At 43.8% G+C, this 21,568-nt stretch overlaps 1 protein-coding gene across 9 annotated transcripts in view; it reads left to right on the top strand.

Annotated features, from left to right (window-relative positions):
* TMEM116 (transmembrane protein 116) overlaps positions 1–21,568 on the top strand; it is a 35,928-nt gene that overhangs the window by 11,234 nt on the left and 3,126 nt on the right. For 4 of the 9 annotated variants that reach the window (XM_074972441.1, XM_074972442.1, XM_074972447.1 and 1 more), the window contains exons 2-8: positions 454–500; positions 744–807; positions 4,473–4,604; positions 10,801–10,905; positions 19,460–19,509; positions 20,359–20,442; positions 20,544–20,682. In XM_074972441.1, the coding sequence (XP_074828542.1) occupies positions 487–500; positions 744–807; positions 4,473–4,604; positions 10,801–10,905; positions 19,460–19,509; positions 20,359–20,442; positions 20,544–20,682 (588 nt within the window). In that variant the 5' untranslated portion in view covers positions 454–486. Of the gene's footprint in view, positions 1–453; positions 501–743; positions 808–4,472; positions 4,605–10,800; positions 10,906–18,590; positions 18,612–19,459; positions 19,510–20,358; positions 20,443–20,543; positions 20,683–21,568 lie in introns of those variants that run through there. The other 5 variants (XM_074972446.1, XM_074972445.1, XM_074972444.1 and 2 more) reach the window with 4 other exon arrangements.

Below are 21,568 nucleotides of genomic sequence, written 5' to 3'. Positions count from 1 at the left end.
CCTTCACTCACCTCTTACCTCTATCCATCCAGCTGAGCGCGGTCTCTGGCTTCACCTCCACTAGAGCAGAGCTGCTTCTTCTCTATCATCGGTCTTTCTCGTCCCTCTCCGTCTTTCTAATCCCTCTTTCTCGTCTTCCATCTGCTCTCTCTGTCTCTATCCATTCAGCTAACGTAGCCCCTCCGTGATGCCAGGGCACCTTACAGAACCTAAACTCTCCGTAAAGGAAACCTCCTTAAGAGAAATCTTGGGTAAATGCTGGCGGCTCTCTCCGTTTTAAGGAACAAACATGGCTTTGAGTTTTCGCCTAGGCATCTCAGGGTTTGCACTGCCACCCTGTATTTGTGATCGAGTTTAGTCAACAATTTAGCCCTTTTTATTACAGACAGAAAATGAGATTGCAGAGTATGTTTACAGCTGCACTTACCACCTGCATTTTTAAATTTCCCCCAGATTTATTCTGCTATACAATGGATACAGTTTGTCATGGCCACTTTAAGGTACAGTATCTTGTTTTAAACTAGTAAGCAAATGTCAGGAATGACAGCCTTCCCTGCAGATTGCTTGAAGGTTTATTACTCCCTTTAAATCTCTTTCATTGGAACACAAGAAAGTAATTTATTAATTATTGTTTTCTTATTAATAAAAGTATAAAAAAGAGAATAGCAACCCAATAGACACAGCTCAAGTGAAACAAGACCCAAAGTAGTGCTCTCCAACCAGCCTGCTCTTTATTTTCTCAGTGTTATAGGTTCCAGCTCAATTATTGCCTACGCTGTCTTCCAAAATGTAGTGAGATCCCCAGAGGTAAGGATTCTGCCTTTCAGTTTTTAAGTTTGAATGTTTGTTACCCTGAGGATAAACCATATTTTATGTAACAAAACAGATGTGTGGGCATGAGTTTTCCACTAGGAAGGCTTCAAATTTTTAGGCACATTCTCTTTTTATTATTAACAGGAGTAAACCAACTGTTTAATGCTGCGTGGTAGATGAATAAACAATTCATGGACATGTTTTGCTGTAATTATATACTGCTTTATGAAGCACATATGCTTTCAGTGTTTTTTAATCCTTCCCCATTACATGTATGTAAGTTAAATTGTGCCCATGTGGTCTGAGTCAAGGACTGGGAGCCAAGACCTCCTTAGTGCCAGTTCTTGCTCTGACATTGACTCTTTCTGGGCCTTGGGACAGTCACTTCACCTCTCAGACTGAGTGTTCCAGTCTGTTAAATGGAAACAAGAATAAAACTACTTCAGGAGATGGAGAAAAAGGGTTGTGAGGATTAACAATTTATAGATGCACCGCAAAGGTTATAAGGGCTGAATATTGTTGAGTCAAATTCTGCATTCAGATACACACATTCAACTCCCATTGACTTTAGTGGGGACTGTGCACCTCTGTTTGAGAGCACAAATTGACCAAATATAATTACATGTAAGGCTATAAGCATTATCCTAACTGCAGCTGAACAAATGATTCACAACAAATAATTTCTTCATTGAATTTCATCTCTTTTTCTGGTCATTAGCAGAAACACTTAGATTTATTCATGATTCAGAAAGATGCATTAATTTATGCTTAGCATTTCTCTCAAATATGAATGGCCTCCAAATATTTGCTGCAAATATTTGAGATTCAAACTTCAGAGTTCACAGGGTTTAGTAGATTATGTATGTCACATGGTGTCTCTTTTCCCTGACTGGATGACCAGTGGAACTAACCAGTAAAATGTAAATAACAAATGTTCCAATCAGAAATAGTTTAAAATTCAGTTTCAATCAAAATGTTTGAATAACATTTGTTTTTCACAAGAATACGCACTAATAAGACTCAAGAACTTCAATGTTCATGGAAAGATGAGAGAGGCTGAATAGTAATTTTCTGTCATAAATTAGGTGAGCAGTACTTCTAAACTTGTATTCTGTTATAACGATATCAAAGTTTTCTATTTCTATATCTTCCTTATCTCCAAAGCATGTCACATGTTATAGGTCCCACACACCCAAAACTCCTGTGGAACACAGTGTGTGTGGGCCAAGGAGTCCACTGCAAACTTACAGGACTTATTCTGACAAAATGGGGGATTTTTATCCACAGAGAGCAGACAGAGGCTCAGTGTTTTAAGATCTTGTAGAAAGAGCCCACCCAATAAACTGCCTGGAACTCCATTGATTTACCTTGGAAGAATGAGGGCTGTGTCACCCCTGCTAGGATTTGAGGCAGTGGCTCTAGGGAGCCCAGGTATTTCAACCCAGATGTCTAGAGGTGATTAGACCATCCCGTCTGTGTCAGAAAGTGTCTTATTTCAAGAACTGTGAGGTAGCTAGTTTGGTTACATAAGAACACAGCATTGGTAACTTTGTGTCAGGCTTTGAGACTTGCACCCTGCCTAGAGTGGTAGTTAATTCCTGATGCTTCAGAGGAAGCCGAGTACCTCAATGCGCTCCCACTTCTACTCACGCCCACCATGCACCTGACCAGTTGTGCAACTCTGTAAATGAAGGGCATAGGGTGAATCCTTCCTGACGCTTGCTGTGATCAGATTATTCCCTGATGCATGATATTTAAGGAGTAATACTTTTAAAAGAAAGGTTTATTTCCCAGCTATTGAGAGGTATGGGAATCATAGATACTTATCTTTCCACACTAGAACTTGCAGCTGAATGTCTAATTGTTGAAACATATTTTCTGGATCTACAGAATACAGAAAACTCTCAACATTAAATAAACCATGTTTAAGGCATGACATGTTAACAAAAGAATCTCCGTTTTGTGATAAAGAAAAAACAGGGTGACTCAAAAATATAAACAGGGTCTAACCCTAGAGCACTTGTGGGTGCAGCATTGAAGACACAAGGATTTCTTATGCAAGCAGATGTGCTTCAAAGAGTGCCCAGTCTGAAGATATGTAGTAATGGCTACGCGTTTGTCCACCTAACCAGCAGTTCTAAACCATTACATTTCTTTACATTCCGTTCCCCCAGTTTATAAACAATTTGGCTTTTCTTCCTGAAAGAACTTTAACAACAGCCTCGCCTATTCCTCCAACTTCCTTATATATGCCTATACCTAAATAATCCACTAGATAAACAGTTGGGTTTCGCTATACTTGCACAGACCTGGGTCAGCTGTTCACTCGTTACAATTGGTCATCTACCTTCTTCCAGGGTTGTTAGTTTTTAATATACTCATAGTAACAACCATGCAGAGAAGTCTAGACTGCTGTATACCTACTGCTTGGTTCTGCATGGAGAAATGCGTACAAGTGTTTTTTAAAATGTTTTAAGAGGGATTAATAAATTCGGTGAACTAGCTGTAGCTATTTAGTTAGCAATAAAAGGTTTGATTCACTGGTTTATTGGGGTGACAGGTAATGTACGGTGCTAATAAAAATAAAGATATTGAGATAGACGTTTGGTTTCTCAGACACTGTATAAAAGAGAGGTGCTTAGAGTACTCCCTGAAGGAAAAATATGCCCTAGAAAGACCTTAAACAGAATCTACCCCCCTCTGTATCTGTAACTACAGAGTAAGGACAAAACAACCTGCTGGCAGATTTTTTATTGTTGCTGAACTAACTAAATCTACAAGCCATTACTTTTCATCTCTCAGGAAAGAGAAAAGTTCAAGCAAATACTGTGATAGTGCACATTCCTTTTTAATTAAAGGACAATGTCTGGTCAAATTCAGCCCACAATGTAGGTTCTATAAAATAAATAACGTTTCCCAGAGCTAAGACCTATATAAATGTTTGCATGTTTTGTTTAGTTTTAAAAATGCCTACAGAAAAAAAGTCTAAATTTTTCACTCCTGGATGCTGAAAGTTAGGCACTGAAATCCACATTTAGGCACCTAGATAACTGGCCTGGTTTTCAGAGTGGCTGACCATCCACAGCTCCCACTGTCAATGAAAATGTGGTGGTCATTTTTAAACAAGTAAATCTTTCCCTGCAGTGTTTACAACTCAAATGCAGTGGTCTTGTGCCAGTGCATGAGAACTTGAAATTGGCTAGAAACTGACCACAAACTAACTAAAGTGATATTCCATTTTCCAAGCTGTGCTATGTAGCAGGGAAACAAACACACCCATAGACAGAAAAATGAAGGATTTTTCAAAATACTTCAGTCTTTGTCACCATGGATGTTACTAATAACACAGTGAAGGAAATCTATTTTATTAAATCATAGGATTTTGAATCCTCAGAGCCAGATTTGGTGCAGCTCTCAGGTACTTGGGCAGTTGATAATGTGGCCCATGATCATTAAATCTTTGTGCTCTTGGTGTAAACATCTCCTGAGTGCACAAATCAATCCAGTTTCCTTGTGTAGGGATAGCAGCATTCTAAGGCTGGCTAGTCATGAAAGTATATCAGGAAAAGGAGGGTGAAAATTAAACCCTTGTTGTAGCTGACCATTGTGGGACTATGTACAATATTCACCAAGCCAAATTATCAATTCAACTTTTCTAGATGCGCCCTCTGTTCTACCTGAGCCTCTCTGACCTGTTTCTGGGGATGTGCTGGCTCATTGGGGCTCTTCTCTATACCACAGAGACCACAAATCAAGACGTTGTCTGCTATAATCTTCAAACAACTGGTCAGGTGAGTAACTCTGGGTTATCAGCTTGTGACGTCAGGTTGCTTTGCACAGAATTATGTCATGAGCTGGTCTAGCAATTAGAGCACAGGACTGGGAGTTAGGCGGCTCTGGGCTCTGATCCTGGCTCTGACACTGACTTGCTGATTGATCTTAATAGGTAAGATCTCTGTATCTCATCTGTAAAATGAGGATAATTGTATAGACCTACCTCACAAAGGTAAAGTCTATTAGAGACAGAGAGTAACTTGAGGGTTGCTATTGGGAGTGTTCAGTTATCTATGTTAAATGAGTTGGTCTCATCTGTTGAGCAGGTACCCACGGCTATCTCTGTGACTAATGTACTGCTGTATTTCCACACTCCTCTTTCCTGTAAAAGAGCAAACAAACTCTGGTATTCTCCTTGGGCCCCGCCCTGTAAACCTTACTCCCATGAGTAGCCCCCATGGGATCTGCTCCTGTTACCCTTATACCAATAGTCTCCCAAGCAGTCCCAGTTACTCTGTCTGTGGGCTGCGGTGCTCATGGTAAGCTCAGCCTTCTGCCCTGAAGGTCAGCTGTGTCCTATTCTGTGCTGAATTCATGTGCAGGGACCTCAGTGAAGCGGAAGCATTTTCCTGGCAGTTCTTTTTGTCTCGTTGGGTTGCCGCTGCATCATTAGGGTTTCCTCCTGTCAGAGTCTATTTGTAGATGTCTGAAGCACACCAGGTAGTGACTGCAGGGAGAGGAAATGGGTGAGGGGCTGCAAGTGGGACACAGTGGCAGTAGCAAAGGCTCTGTGCAGAAACCCACTACCCTCCAATGGCTATGGGGATTTGGAATGGTTTGTGCTGAAAGGAAGGGAGAATATTTAGGAAGCCATTTGCATTTAGGACTTTGGGACTATTTAAAGCAGGCCAAATTAAAGATGAACTGTATTCTGGGCTGAAGGAGCTTAGCTGGGAAATACAGTGAAGCCTCTTAGTGCGACAAACCCTGCCTCTGCCTTCATGGCCAGGGAAGTCCCCAGATGCAGAGGAGCTGATGTGTTTCCACTCCATGGAGTGTGGGAGGGCGATGCAAAGATTTGGGTAGCCTATGTGCCAGAGACCCCATTCTATGGGAGTCACCAGCACGCTGGATTTGGGGTTGGGAAAGGGGAAGGACTGGTTGATCTGTCACTTTATAGATCCAAGGCCATTCACCCAGTGGAGAGGGAGCATGCTGGTTGTGAAGGCCACTGTGCTTGAGAGGCAGGAGTGGTGGTCATGAAGTTGCTTCACTGCCTGGGATTGATAAATCCTTCCTCGCTGCCCCCTGAGAAGCTCCCAGTTCACAGCCTGGCTTGTGTCTGCGTTAAGCCAAAGAATTTCACATACAATAACTAAGTCTCACACTGGCCCAGGAATCTCTACACTGTGTGCAAATTATATCAGTAATTGATAGAAATTTACCCATCACTCCAATGTGGTGGAATATGGCAGCTGGTTCACAGCACACAGCAATGCATGGCCACAGTGGTAAAGTGACACGTAAAGAGTACTGCTATCCCATTGAAACTACAGGGGGAATTTAGGGAGGCAGCTTTTAATTACTTGAACTTCAGTTTGGCCAAGGCACAGCTATTACCACCATCACTCTTACAGGTAATGTCATGAGATCTCTGGCCACAAGCAGCCAGGAGCTCAGTTTTATGTCTAATTTGGAATATTGACTCAAGTAATTGGCTTTAAAAAAACAATCTACAAAGGCTGAAAACTCTAAAGCTACTGTTATGTCCTCCCGAGCGGTGTCCCTTAGAGTGAGGTCCCCCTCTAGGTGTGCGCCCGAGAACAGGACAAGGCAATGTACTGAAGATCACACTGTAAGGAGCAGTGTTTCATTGGCCCCTGGGGTGGTAGAGAAAATTACCTAATAGGTTTTCTCTTCTTTAATTCCTATACTGCAGTCCAGACTTGAATCAGGTTTGTTCTGGTGTGTAGGCCACACATTTTCCATGGAGGCTACCAGGAAACCTCCCACCCCACTCTTTCAAGCCAAGCTGCGGGGGAGCTGGAAATGGCTTTTTGCATGTTGTAGAGAGGGCAGGAAGGTAACTCAATGTACAGCATGTGAGAGCGATCACATTGCTTTGTATGTGGTTGTCGGGTTACTGTGGCATAGGTTTGTGTTGGGTTTTTTTAAACATCAGTACACATAGGTAATTCCTATTACTCATGACACCAAGTACTGTACTTAGGTAGCAGCTATTCCACTTCCAGCTTATCTCTGATCTCTCTAGCTCCTCTTATGCTGCTGTAAAAACAATGATATACGTTCACCTTGAGCCTCCAGGTAAGGAACAAAAGGTTTGTATGTAATTTGGCCATTAGGAAAGGCATGGCAATGACCCCTTGACAATGAGGATATAGTCTACTTGGGGGTTATACAAGGAGAATGAGCTGGGGCAGAGAAGTGAATATATGAGAAGATTCACTAGGCATGTGGCTGCAGGGAGCTTGCAGGACAGGTGTCACTTCACAGGCCACATATGCAAATTTGCCACTGGAATACTATCATGAGGCCATGGTTCTTATTGGTCAGACATGACTCAAAGAGGTCATGGGATTAGGTTGTCTTGGTACATACTTCTCTGGGGAGTGACAATGCCTGCCATTTGTCTGGTTCTGTTTACTCTAGACTACTTTGAGAAAGGTTGGAATGCATGTTGGCCTGGCGTCAGAGCTCTGTATTGTATCACAGGAGATGTGGGTTTGGCAGTGACTTCAGAGACATCTCCCTTCTTGACCGAAGTGCAGTGAAGGAGACTGTGTGCTTGAGACAATGCTCTGTCACCACTGAATTCAAGGGGTGGCACACTCTGCCTCCCAGGTTTGCGGCAAAGCAGCTTGGGGACACCTGCAAGAGGCTGGAGGTAATGGAGCCTAAAAGGGTAGCTGAAAAATGAAGGAACTTGACGTTCCTTTGAAGCATAAAGTCTTGGTCACTGATGGAGGCAGGATGCTTGACTACACGGACCTGCAAGGTACAGCAAGTCCTGTGTCCCTATGAAAGAGAGCCATCAGCACCTGCCTTTGTCCCAACCTGAGAGATGGCAATAAGTGAGCTGCTGTTGAGATGTTTATGCTACCACTGCCAGCTGTTGAATGCAGTGAGTGTGAGTGACTCCATTACCCTGATCTTTTGTGGTTACACAAGCACATATAGCCAGTGAAGGGGGCTACAGGGGACTCACTAGCCCCCCATACTGTACCCAGGTAAGGACAAAGGCAATCCCTCTCTGATGGGAGGGTGCTTAGGTCTGGCAGATCCAACTTGCACTCTGGCAAGATCCTTTTCTGCTATTTACTCTAGGACAGAATTAAAAAACTACTTGAGTGCTTACCCTAGCAACCCCTGCCTCACGCGGGACTTGTGATAAGATACAGGGCGGGGAGGAGGCAGGGTGAGAGCTCAGGCACATATGAGACAGGTTGAGAAGCACCTCAGCAGGCCACACGTGAGCTGTAAACTAATGAAATGAATAAACCTCTCCCGCTCCCCACCTTCCCTGTGCTGGGCTCAAGAATCTCACAGATGCTGCATTCCGTAGACGTGCAGCAAATAACAATGGCATTCCTTTTGTCAGAATGTTCCTTTGGGCACTGAGTAATATTTGTAGAATGCCACGAGGGGCTGGAGATGGGCACTAAAGCCAGACTGAGACAGCACACACTTCATCATATCAACCACTGAACAGTTGTCAGATGGTAACATTTTCAGTCATGACCAACCTGTACTGGATTATTCATTTTTCAGTGGTGCTCGTTGCTGTGAGGCCCTCAAATGTGTTTAGCCGCTCAACTCCCATAGATTTCAGTGGGAGATAGGTAGTTAAATGCCTTTGAGGTTTTAGGCCTGAGCTCCTCAAACATTAATAGTTTTCCCTCACAACATCCAGTGAGATAGAGAAGTATTATCCCCCATTATCCCTGTTTATGTTTTCAGACAAAGACAAGCATCGTAATTCTACTCCGCTTTACCAGTGGGGCTCATAGAATTCCTACTACTTTCTTAAATGGAAGATAATACAAATCATAGTTCCTTTTCCCAAATGCAGGGCCAAATTTACCCCGGCATAACTCCGCTGCGGTCAGTGGAGTTACGATTGGGGTCAATGGATGATTCACCAGAGATGAGTTTGGCCCATGCTTTTTGTTTTATTTACTCTTCCTTGACAATTTCCTCCACTTCAGTCCCCAGCACTGAGCTGAACTAATGAAATTCAAAAGTAACTTATTTTCTCCTCTGCTGTCCCTTTCCGGTCGTAACCCTTGTTTTCTATGCTACAAAACAGAGAGGATGACATGCTGTAATTACGCACTTCGTCTACAGTTTCCCCAATTAAATTCTAATGACCTAATAACATCCTCTGGTAGATTCCACTCTGTTTGGCTGGCACAATGGAAAATCGCAAAATGATTATAAGTAGCGACTGAAGAGGGATAAACAAAGGGCTCCTGGTTTCTCCTACGCTCCAGCTTTATTTCTGTATGCCAGGCTCTGATGGGGACCAGGGCCTTAGGCCGGCAGGATTATCCCCAATGCCAGAAGCTGAGGATAGGGAGCTAGGAGAGCAGGGCTGTTTTCCTGGTTCTACCAAAGACTCAATGAGAAGCCTTGGCTAAGTGTGTGTGCCTCAGCCCCCTCATCTGTGCGATGAGGGTGATAACAGTCACCTAGCTCTCGGGGGCTGGGAGGTAGGTAAGAAGTAAAATTGGTTACGTTTGTAGAGTGCTTCCCGAGTTGAGAACTTCCAGAAAAAAAAATTTGTGGTTTGCCTAACACTAGCCAGACCCCCAGTCACTTGTCTGAGCTTGGTTGCCACTGGGGTGTCCTGGGTGGGCACCCATCCAGGCATTGCCATGTCACGGCAAACAGTGTAAGAGAAATTTCTTTTCCCAGCTGCCCAGAACTTCCTCAAACAAATTCTTTTTGTGTTCAGATTCTCTATGCTTGGTCTCAGTCCAAAAGGTGATTCTCGGAGCGGGCGGGGCTGGAAAACACCTCAGACCGAATAGCTCTAGATTTCTTATTGCTCTCTCTCTCCCCCTCTTTTAATTTTTTATGAGGAAAAAACCCATCTCCTCCCATGTAATCTCAGCCATGTTCCCCACTGGCTTAGCGTTCTCCATTGCTGCTGTCTTCATTAAATGCGCTCTGGTTCGTTATTCCCACCAATTCAAGGGAAGCAGACAGTGTGGCCAGATCAGCACAATGGAAGCAAATGTAGTCACAGAGTCTGTGCTCTCTCATGAGAGAGACAGCACAGAGGGCCCAGCCTTGGGGGATGAGGCCCAAGATAGCTTTAAGCCATCTTTGGACTGTCTCGATTTTGGACTGCTGTGGGGGTCAGACTGGTCCTGATGTAACCGCTGGGGGCTGCTCTAATTTAAGGCCTATGAGTTGTGCCATGGTGCTGGATGCTATGGGCGTGCTCCCTTCTGATCCCAGCTCCATCCCCCACCATAGGCGCTGACTCCGTGGGTGCTCCGGGGCTGGAGCACCCATGGAAAAAATATAGTGGGTGTTCAGCACCCACCAGCAGCCCCCCCGATCAGCTCGTTGCCATCCCTCCCAGCCCCTCCCACCCATCACGATCAGCTGTTCAGCTGCGTTCAGAAGGTGCGGGGAGGAGGAGGGGCAGGGGCAGAAAGAGGGGGCGGGAAGAGGTGGGATGAGGGCTTGGGGGAAGGGACGGAGTGGGTGGGAAGAGGCGAGGCTTGGGGAAGAGTGGGGGGGTCGAGCACCCCCTGGGAACTGAGGAAGTCGGTGCCTATGCCCCCAGCTTAGCCCCTTCGCTGGGGCCTGTGAAGGAGGCAGTGCTGGGTTGCCTACTTCAGCCCTATGCTGCTCCAGGAAATTCTGCCCCAGCCCTTTGTGGCTCCTTTACTGCCGCTGGAGCAGCATACGAGCTCAGGAGAAGGGCCAGAATCAGCCTCTTAATTTTTGGCCTGTCCTGATTGCTGTATCTAGCTTGCCAGTCATATCTACCACGCTCAGCACTATGATAGCTGAGCACCTACTGGGCGCTTTAACACTCCCTCAGGGCTCTTTTTACAGCTTGCACAGCGTAGCTTTGTCAAGTGCTCTGGGTTCATAGGCGATGAAAGCAGCTAAGGTGCTGTAGAAAGTGTGAATGATTACTGATGGAATAAAATAAGGCCTGTTTTTATTTTTCAGATATTTTATTTAGCCTCTTTTCTGTACACAGTCAACTACACCCGGCACCTGTACGTGGATTTAAAGGTGAAGTACAATCAGAACCTGTACAGCATTTCCCCCTTGGTGAGTGCCCCCTTGGCAGGTTTTCATATTATTTATTATATGTTAAGAACTAACATTGTGCTCGTTGCTGTACAAGCATAAATATAACGGCAATTCTCACCATAAGGAGCTTACAATCTCAGGCCCTGATCCTGCAGCTGATTCTGTGTGGGTTGGTGCCTGTGCCCATGCAGAGCCATTGACGTCAACAGGGGCTACTCGTGGATTTGCTCTTGTGTTCTGATTGCGGGTCTAGGCCTGCAAGTCCAAAACAGAGAAGACAGTAGGTCTCAGGAGGAAAGAATAACTGGGAGGGACAGATCTTTTAAAGTCAGTGGAACTACACTAGTGACACCAGCAGAGCATCTGGCCCTGTGTGGTTTATTATTGTCATTAACCCACTTCTGCTGGGCATTGCAGAAGAAACAAATCTTCAGGAGGAATTTGCAGGAAAGGGATGTGGCTTGACAGGCCAGAATTGTGGGCAGGCAATCCGGGCATGAGCAGCATGGAAAAGGGCTCAAAGATGGAACTTCATGTCTCTGTTTTTCAGTTTCCACGCCTCTAAAATGGGGATAATACTTACTGAGTATCTCACAGGAGTGTGGTAAAGCTCCATTCGTGAATGTCTGTGAAGTGCTTTAAGAGCGTCAGGTGAGCAGTGCAGTGGAAGTGAGCTGGCATTTAAAGTACTATTCACACTTGGAGCAGGACAGATTAGCTCTGCGGAGAAGGGGTCCCTACCATCGTCATTAGCCTTTAAAAATGACTCTTCAAGACCAAGTGTAATCTTTGGGAGCAAAGGAACAAGGACACAGTCCTCAGAAAAACACACTTTGAGTACAGGCTAAACAAACACTTCACACACCCTGTGACCAAACTTGATCTTTTCAGAGCAGTTTCCTTGTTGTTCACACCTGACTAAATTCTGAGCAGCTTCTATCTCTCCGAGAATTCCTCTTGATGTATTGCTGCAGAACAACAGGCTCTTGATACACTTATACGGCTCATCCCAATGAACACACTGGCTAAATTTCTGCATATCATTCCTCTTCCCAATCGAGAAATCACATAGACTTCACCCTGCACATCGTAGAGTTAAATTCCTCAGATGGCTCCCGTTCTGCGTGTCTGTTGGGGAGCAGCAGACTTGACAGATGAAAATGCGCTTTTGAGAACTTCCATTCTTAGATTTTGGATCAGCTCACGTTGGCGATATTTTCCTTTCTTCACTGGTCCCTACACTCAGATCCAAATTTCTTTTCAGACTTTTTATTTCTAATAATGAGCCACCCAAACTCTGGGGTGTGTGAAACTTAGTTCTGAGTGTTGTGACTTGAGACCATCTCTAGTCCTTCTGTGCTTAGCTGTCACTTTCCTCTTTGTTTCAGATTTAGGGCTCAATCCACCTGGACAACTCTGGTCTCAATAATACTAATAAACCATCTTAACCTAAGGGCCTCTTTTGCCTAAAAACCCTAAGAGCTCCATCTTGTCCCTTCTTCCCTGCTTCTGGAAAAGAGGATGTGACATATCCAGGGCACAATCTGGAGTGATGAACAGCTGTGTCACCTCAGCTCTCTAACCTGGAGTGCCTTTTACACTACTTTGCCGTGGTAGCTACCTCTCCTGGTCTGCTCACACAGCCTCCAGCATGTAAATTATTCCCAGTTATATTGTGAGTGCTGCAGCCAACCACTCTTGATTTCCAGTGCAGAGCGATACAAGTGAACTCCCAGTCCCAGGGTTTCCCCAGAAATGTACGCCTTGTACTGCCCAGCTCCCTCCTGGACATTATTCATAGAAAACGATATGCACAAATCCTGTCATCCCAAATGGAGTTTCCCAAACACTTCAGTTCAAACACACTGGTTTAAATAAAACAATAAAACAAGTTTATTAACAGCAAAGAGAGAGATTTTAAGTGAATACAAGTAATGAAGCATAAAAGTCAGAATTGGTTACAGGAAAAATAAAAGTAAAATGCAACTAATGCCTAACTTAACAAATAAGAACGAATTCAAAGCAAAGTCTCCCTCAGCACAAATTTCCGCAGTCTACTGGCTAAACTTCTTTCAGTCAGGATCCCTCCCCCAGTCCAATGCGGCTTCCTTTGTTCTTCAGCTGTTGTGGATGCCATGGGCAGAGAGAATGGGAGACACCCTTTGGGGGTCTTCCCTCCCTTCTTCTAGTCCTTTCCCTTCTTCAAGAAGCATCTCCAGCTGAGGTTCAGGAGACAAAAGTGTGCAGATGAGAACCCCATGCTGTTTGTTTGTTAAGATGTAGATTTTTTGCCCAAACCTTCTTTCCTGCCAAAGAATGGCCATTTAAGCAGGTGATGGCCCATTTGACCTTTTTACACCTAGGTTAGGCGTCAGCTTGTCCTTTGTCTCTGAGGAACTGGTGTGGCCGCTCCACAGATTTGTTACCTGTCTTAGTAACACCATACAATGAAATCTTATAACTTTACAAACAATGTGCCACACATATTTTATCACGACAATAGTGGCCAGCAAGTTACGAGTTTTTCAGTGATACCTCACAAGGCATACTTGCACAAAGATTATTATAATAGTGTGCAAGGGGTGAATACAGGGGTACAGACTGTCACACCTCCCCGCAACAAAGCTGCAAGAGGGTTAGCCACTGGTGACCTGGAGGCAGCAACTCAGGGGCCTCTTTCCTGGACAGGGCATCTGCCACCATGTTTTCCTTAACCTTTATATGCACAGTTTCCATATCAAATTCTTGGTGTATAAGGTTCCAGCACAGAAGCTTGGAATTTGAGCCTTTAGTTTTGTTTAACCAGACTAATGGTGAATGATCTGTTAGGACCCTGAACTTTCTGTTAAAAAAGATAGGGCCTTAATTGCTTGACTGCCCATGCTATGGCGTAGCATTCCTTTTCTAAGACAGAATAATTCTGTTCAGTGGGTGTCAATTTTTCACTTAAGAAAGCAATTGGGTGCTTCTTGTTATTCTCCCGTTTGCATCAGCACAGCACCTAGACCAATGCCTGATGCATCTGCACGTGGTTCAAACATTTTGTCAAAATCTGGACTAGCTAGAACAGACTTTTCAGACAAGCTTTTCTTTACCTTATCAAATCCTTCCTGGCATGCCTTCGTCCAAATGACCTTGTTGGGTTTAGTCTTTTCACATAGATCAGTGATTGCAGATACAAAGTCACTGAACCCACACACAAACCTTCGGTACTAGTTTACCAGACCTATGAAAGATTGGCCCTGTTTCTTGGTAGAGGCACAGGCCAGTTTGACAATGGCTTCAACTCTTAAGGGATTGGGATGTTTGACTCCCTCTACCAGTGTCCCAAATAAGGAACTCTGGCTGCTCCAATTTTACACACAGAGGCTTTTATGGGTAGGCCTGCCTCTTTGAGTTTTGACAGCACAATTTCCAAGTGTTTTTTGTGATCAACCCAAGGGTTGCTAAACACTGTGGTGTCATCCACATGTGCCCCTTGCAAAGTTCTGTAAACCATTTAACACATGGTTGATCAGCCTCAAAAAGATGGTTCCAGCATTAATTGAACCAAATGGTAACTCTGTGAACTCAGAGTCCTATATCAGTGAGGAAAGCAGATTTTTTTTTCTGTGCAGCCGTATCGAAAGGAATCTGCCAATAATCATGAGTGAGCTATTTAGCTTTGCTTAAAATGTCCAGCATATCATCAGTTGTTGGCATGGGATATCCATCTGGTACTGTGACTGCATTGTTACAGTGCTGTCTTTCTTAGGGACCAAGATCACAGGTGTTGCTCAAGAGCTGTCAGACTCTTTAATTACTCTTAGGTCTAACATGCTTTGTATTTCTGCACAACTTTGTTCTTGCACCTTGCCAATGGCCCTGTAGGGACTGCTGGGAGGTGGTGGTGTCCTTCTGTGATGATCTTGTGAGTTAGCAAGTGTGTCTTCCTTGGCTTGTTAGAAAACGCTTCTTTTTGTTTTTGCAGCACTGCCCACACCTCTGCCCTTTCAACTAGTGTTAATGCACTGCAGATATCAATGCTTCCCAGAGCTGAGTCAGTTTGGCATTCAGCCATCAGATTAATGAGGTTGTGTGCCTCAGTTTTCCCTACTATGCAGCAGATCATATTTACCATGGCTTCCGTACTGTGATAGGCTTTAAGTTTACATGTACTAGTTGTGGGACAGCATCACCATGAGGCTATTTAACATATGTATCTTCATTTACCACTTCTGTCACCTCAAAGGGTCCTTCCCAAGAATTTTGCATTTTGTACTTTTTCCACAAGACTTAATACCAACACCAAGTCTCCTATATCAAAGGAGCATTACAAGTATTTTTACCATAACACACGTTTTCTTTGGATTGCCTGTCATTGAGGTTAGTTTGAACAATACCCATCATATCTTTTAACTCCTTTCTGAGCCTTTGTACATATTCAGTTACTGTCTCTTCCTTTACCTCAGTGTCTGCTTTCCAGGAGTCTCTGAGCAGATCTAGGGGTCCCTCACCTTCCTTCCATATAGGAGATCAAATAGGGAGAACCCCTTTGATTCTTGAGGTACCTCCCTACAAGCAAACAGCAAAAATGGTAATTCGTCCTAATTTTGAAGCCTTTTATTTGCATACATTCCCAGCATGGATTTTAGGGTCCCATTGGTTTCTGGGTGATATGAGGCAGCTTTTAGTTGTTTCACCCCACATAATTTCCATAGCTCACTGAATAGCTGAGACATGAAATATGTCCCATGGTCAGATAAAATCTCTTTAGGGAAACCCACTCTGCTAAAGATAGTGAAAAGGGCTCTTGCTACAGATTCTGCCCCAATGTTAGACAGAGCTACTGCTTCAGGATATCTCGTGGCAAAATCCACGACCACCAAGATATATTTATTCCCTCTGCAAGTCCTGGAGTCTCCAGGAATTAAAGATTAATTTTTAATTAAATATTATGTCCTGTGATGAAATCTCCAGGAATTTGTCCAACCAAAGTTGGCAACCCTACATAGGACCCACAGTGTCCATTGCTACCTTCAGAAATGCCTCTTGTATAAAGGAAATTTCTGGGGTCCTGCAGGTCTTTAATTTTTTTGACATAATTCACAAGACCCGCAATAATTCCTCACATCATTCTGTATTCCTGGCCAGAACAAATGTTTCTTTAACCTGTCATAGGTTCTCTGTGCCCCTAAGTGACCAGAAAAAGGATAGTATCGTGCTAACAACATTAATTCCCCATGGTACTGGGTGGGCACAATCAACGGGGATACTACCCAGTACCCCTACAGTCACATCACCTTCTAAACCTTCCCATTCCACATGCACCTTAGCTAAAGGTACAGGAATCTTATGTCCACCCAGAGCCAGAAGCTCTACCTTTTGGTTATGTAACATGTCCGTCTTTTGGAGCATGCTTTCCTTGACTAGAGCAATCTGTGCACCAGTGTCTCTCCACCCTATGCACTCTATGTTATTCACTCTGGAATCCTTGATAAATTCCATATCTATCCCCTCTGGGTCAGCCCTCACAAAACTCATTGTATAACCTGGGAGTGTCTCTGGCGCTCCTGTGTTAAGAACAGCTGCATTAACATGGGTTGGATGAGGCTTAGTGTATTTTAGCTCAGGGCACTGATTTCTCAGGTGCTCAGTGGAGTTACACTGGAAACACCTTTTTGGACCCTCCCACTTCACAGGAGTTTTGTGATGGGGATTTGCAGGAGGGGAACAATTCTGGGGGGAGTGGGAGGGAGGGAGGCTGAGGGCATAGGCCCCCGACCACCCTCCTTCTTCCCAGGGGTAAAACCAGATCCCCCTTTACACTGGGTTTGTGCCCCTCCGTCTGTGGCTTGTGCTCACTGGATATCTGGGTTCGTACAAATGCATCAGCCACATTAGCCATTTCTAATACAGATTGTAAAGGTTTATCCCACAGGCTATTCCTTACATCTTCATCACATATACTTAAGAAATGTTCTTGAGCAAAGAGATCAGCTAATTGGCCATAATCCTTTTCCCTTTACCCATTTTCTCATTAGGTCACACATCTTATACACATATTAACTATGACTCATGCCAGTACTCTTCTTAACATTTCTAAAATTTGACCTATACACTTCAGGAGTAATTTGAAATCTTTGTAAAACAGCTTTCTTAAATTCAGACTATTTCGAAGCTTGCTGAATTGGCATTTCATTAAATACATTTAAAGCTTTACCAGACAGTTTTGCAATCGGTGTGGGGAGTTTCTTGTTCTCAGGAATATTATGAACCTCACATAGCGTTTCAAAAGCGGTGAGATAACCTGGGGATCTCTTTTGCCTTCAGACCCCAACAGCTCCATCTTGTCCCTCTTTCCCTGCCTACATGCTTCTGGAAAAGACAGACTCAGGGGATGTGACATTCCCAGGGCACAATCTGGACTGATGAACAGCTGAGTCACCTCAACTCTCTAACCTGGGGTGCCTTGTACACTGCTAGTGTAGACAAAACCATAGTAACACCATATAGTGAAATCTTATAACTTTACATACAGTGTTGCCACCCATATTTTATCAGGATATTATAGACCAGTGAGTTATGAGTTTTCCAATCACAGCTCACAAGGCATACTTGCACAAAGATTATTATAACAGTGTGCAAGGGGTGAATACAGGCACACAGACTGTCACGGGGGAAGAGGAAGGAGTGATACCAGTTAAATTCCTGATCTTAGAGGGGAAAGCACGCGGTGTGCAAATGTATTCATGGCTACGTGCCTCCATTTTCCCAGCTATAAAATGGGAACTATGATCCATGACTGCAGCACAGGATTGTGTTGTATTTTTGTAGAGTGGGATAATTCTGCCCTTTCCTAAAGGCAAATTGGTGCCAGCACCCACAATACATTTCCCGGCGAGCAGAGTCTCCAACAGTCAGAATTGTTTGTGCTTCCCTTCAGAGCTTCATTACCGTTCTGCAGGACTGTGCTAAATTATGCTGCACAAAATAAATAAGCTACATGCAAAGATCTCATCAAGAGTCTGTTACTTTTCCACTTTGCTTCTGGAAACTGGAATCCTCTAGCTTTGGAGGAGCAGCCATTCAATCAATTGGTGGAAGAAGCAGCTGCACAACCCCCCAGGTTAATTTCCATTACATCATGCATTCCTCAATAAAAAGTTCTTTGCCATGAGCCCACACTGGGAAAATACCTCCACATCTTGGAAGTGTGGCCAAAGAAAGGTGTGACCTTGTGATCTGATCACAGTTCTGAGAGCCAGGAGTGGCTCATTTCAAATATTTACCTACCTCTGATATGGTCTGATATAGAGATTAATGGATGTTTAAAGCATTTGGATCTTATAAAGTTCTCTAAGTCTTACTATTTATAACTCCCTTTTGTTTTGGGCAAGTACCCAGTCATGGGAATAGAGGGGAATTTGGTTCAGAGTATGTTGAGTATTAAAAACTGACTCATTCTCCAAAGGAGGAAAATGTTAGTCCACATACAATGAGCAGCTCTAATTTGTTTCCTGGCCCTTTTCATGGATTCTCACACGAATATTTATTACAGCATCTGGTAAACATATGCCCATAGCTGTCTCTGGAACACCAGAGTCTCATATGCACATAGTCTTCCCAAGGAAGAGAGCATCAAGACTAAACATGCATCCATGTGTCTTGTCCTTTCCTTGATGTGACATGATAAACTGGCACGTGAGGGATAAATCTTCAGCTGGCAGGAAAGTCACATGTTGGTAAGTCGGTGAAAGTTGGTCAAGCAAAATTCCCATTGATTTCACTGGGGGCATGATTTAGTCCAGGGAATGAGTATTCGATGGTGTGGCTTACATGCCAGCAGGAAGAAAGGCTGGGCCTGTAGCAGGAGAAAACAACTAAGGCAGGAGATGGATGAAGCTTTAAAATAAAGCATCCCTCAGCTCTATCGTACACGCACCTGATTGTGGTTTTTCCTGATGCAATCATGCCTTCCATTTCTCCCCTTCAGTTTACAATTGATGCCCACTTACAATGTTACAATTGATGCCCATTTACGCATGTGTAATTTAACCCATTATTTATGTCACTGACCTCAGAATTGGCCCATTGTCTCTGTAACATTTTTCAGAGCAGTCAGAGTTCTCTGACAGCCACACAGTCATGTTCCCCTCCTCGGGTGGCTTTCCTGGAGGAAAATGCTTACGTGGGAATCATTCCTGGAGAGGAGTGCAGGAGTTGCTGTTAGGGACTAGTGCTCTCATCAAGCCAAAATGTTGACCTTTTAATTTACACTAGTAATCTGGGTACTTTCCCTCCAGTGATCCCTCGGGACTAGGGTTGCCAACCCTCCAGGATTGTCCTGGAGTCTCCAAGAATTACAGATTAATCTTTAATTAAAGATTATGTCATGTGATGAAACCTCCAGGAATATGTCCAAACAAAATTGGCAACCTTACTCAAGACTGGCATTGTATCCCTACTGAGAATTGGTGCCCTGAGCTATTCAGAATTCCTGCTTTGATGAGCCTGGCTGAAATGTAACTAAATGATGGTTGCACTGAAATATAAGGAATGATCATTTAACTGAGCTTTTTCATCTGTACAGGTTTTAGATCATGCAAATCGCATTGGCCGAATAGCAACAATTTTGTCCAGGTAGGCTTTAGTTCTCTCTGACAGTGTTAGATGTTTTCAGTAAACTTGAGTGTTTTAGACCCAAACTATTCTTTATTTAGAAACAAATCTTATTCAAACTTGACTGTGTATGCTGTAATTTGGTAATCACGGTATTCTGGGCTGACAAAACTCAAAGGGCCAGATCCTCAGCTGTAAATTGTTTGATCTCCATTCAAGTTAGCTATAATGACTCAGACTGCAAAGAGCCAACTTTTACGTGCACATGAGAGATTGTGTGCATGTGTGTGTATATATATACACACACGCACGCACGTCTTCCCTCCAGTGCATGGAATCAGGACTTTGCTCACCTGTGTGTCATTGGCCTCATGCTGCCAACAGCTAATGGTGATTCCCCTTTCAGAGGATCAAGGTCGTATTTTCACTGTCACCATGAAGTTCAAGTGGCCATGATGTGTGACATGGTGACAGCCACTAAACTTTGGGCGGCCACGAATTTGTTACTGTTGTCCCTTACCTATCTAACAAGGATTAATTAATGGTTCTAAAGTTCTTTGAGGACATAAACATTATTGATACTAACAGTAATATGTTGAGATTATAATGTCCTTTTGAGGTGATCAATAATAGAATCTGAAAATACATTGAGATAAATTCTGCTCTCAGCTAACCAGGTACAATTCCTCCCGTTACCCGGGGCCCATTCTGTATGCCACGCACAAGCTGTAGGCTAGAACACCTGAGTGCTAGAAAAGTACAGTTTCAGGCTGTTCCATAAAAAGCAAAACGACCTCTCAATAGCGACAGAAGAGAGGACGAGTACAGGAGGGCAGTTGTAACTGAGCTATTGTCATTTTCTCCCGTCAGCTTGATCCCTTTCCTGTTAATGGTTCCTGTGTTTTGTCTGGGCAACAGCAGTGATTGCTACCAGAACTTCAGCCAGAAACACGGGTAAGCTGCAACCCCCACCTCTGAGAGCACCCTGCTTCCTCTGAGGCTGATGAAAGTAGTCACCAAAAGTAAACACGCAGGCTTCCCCTTTCTGACTGCAGGTGTCTCCTGATGCACACAGAAACGGCCATGCTCACTGGTCAACTGCAAACCCGTGGTGGCTCTGTTTGTTCTGTGATATATTTCTATGGCATTGGAGTCTTCCTGGTCTCCTTCCTGATCAGCTTCATAGCCATTATGGTAAGAAATATTGTCCTTGTCCATCAAACAGTGAGTTGCAAGGATGATAGTGATTGACATTTATACTGAGCCTCCCATTCAGATGATCCCTAAGCTGCTTTAAAATCACTGATGGACCATACCAGCAGTCCCTAGATTCACCCCCTTGAATAGAGGAACCTGGGCACTGCCACTTTTCCTCTCTGTGCCTCAGTTTCTCCATCTATAAAATGGGATAGTGATACTGACCTCCTTTGTAAAGTGCTTTGAGATCTGCTGATGAAAAGCTCTATATAAGAACTAGTCATTGTTGTTTTTATTATTTTGGGCCAGGCCTTTGCTTGAACAGGTCAGAATTATAAAGGCATTTTCTTTTCCTTTCTCCTATTCTCCTCTGAGGCTGGGTAGTATTGCTTCCCTCTGTTGGTAGTTATAAACAGAGGTTGGTTTTTGTGTGTGATGTGCCTAGATGCCAAGGTGAGAGGCAGAATATAAATTATTAAAATAAATGAATGTTTTATTTAGTTTGTGTGTGACTGTCCCTTTCCCACTGAATATCTGTAGAAGTTCCACCCAAAAAACATAGCCCTTTGTGGGCACAGGAATTATTCCACCCACCTCTGAAATGCCCCTTCCTCTGTGGTGGAAGGCAGCAACTATTTAACAGCACACAACAACATTATACAACAGTATAAGGCAGGAAGTGAAGAAGAATATTGAATCCAACTGAAAATACAGGCAGAATGTCTGATTTAAAATTGGGTCAGGATACCAGAGTTAACACATGTCCCAGAGGATATTTAATGACCGCAAGTGGTCAGGACTTCAATCTTGCATCTCATACAAAAGAGGGATAATTTGTTTTAAAACATGTTAAGGGTGATTCATTGTTTCCTGGAGTCCAGTT

The sequence above is a fragment of the Natator depressus genome, chromosome 15 (assembly GCF_965152275.1).
Source record: "Natator depressus isolate rNatDep1 chromosome 15, rNatDep2.hap1, whole genome shotgun sequence".
NCBI classification, from domain to species: domain Eukaryota; kingdom Metazoa; phylum Chordata; order Testudines; family Cheloniidae; genus Natator; species Natator depressus.
This window is presented reverse-complemented; position numbering and strand designations above follow the sequence as displayed.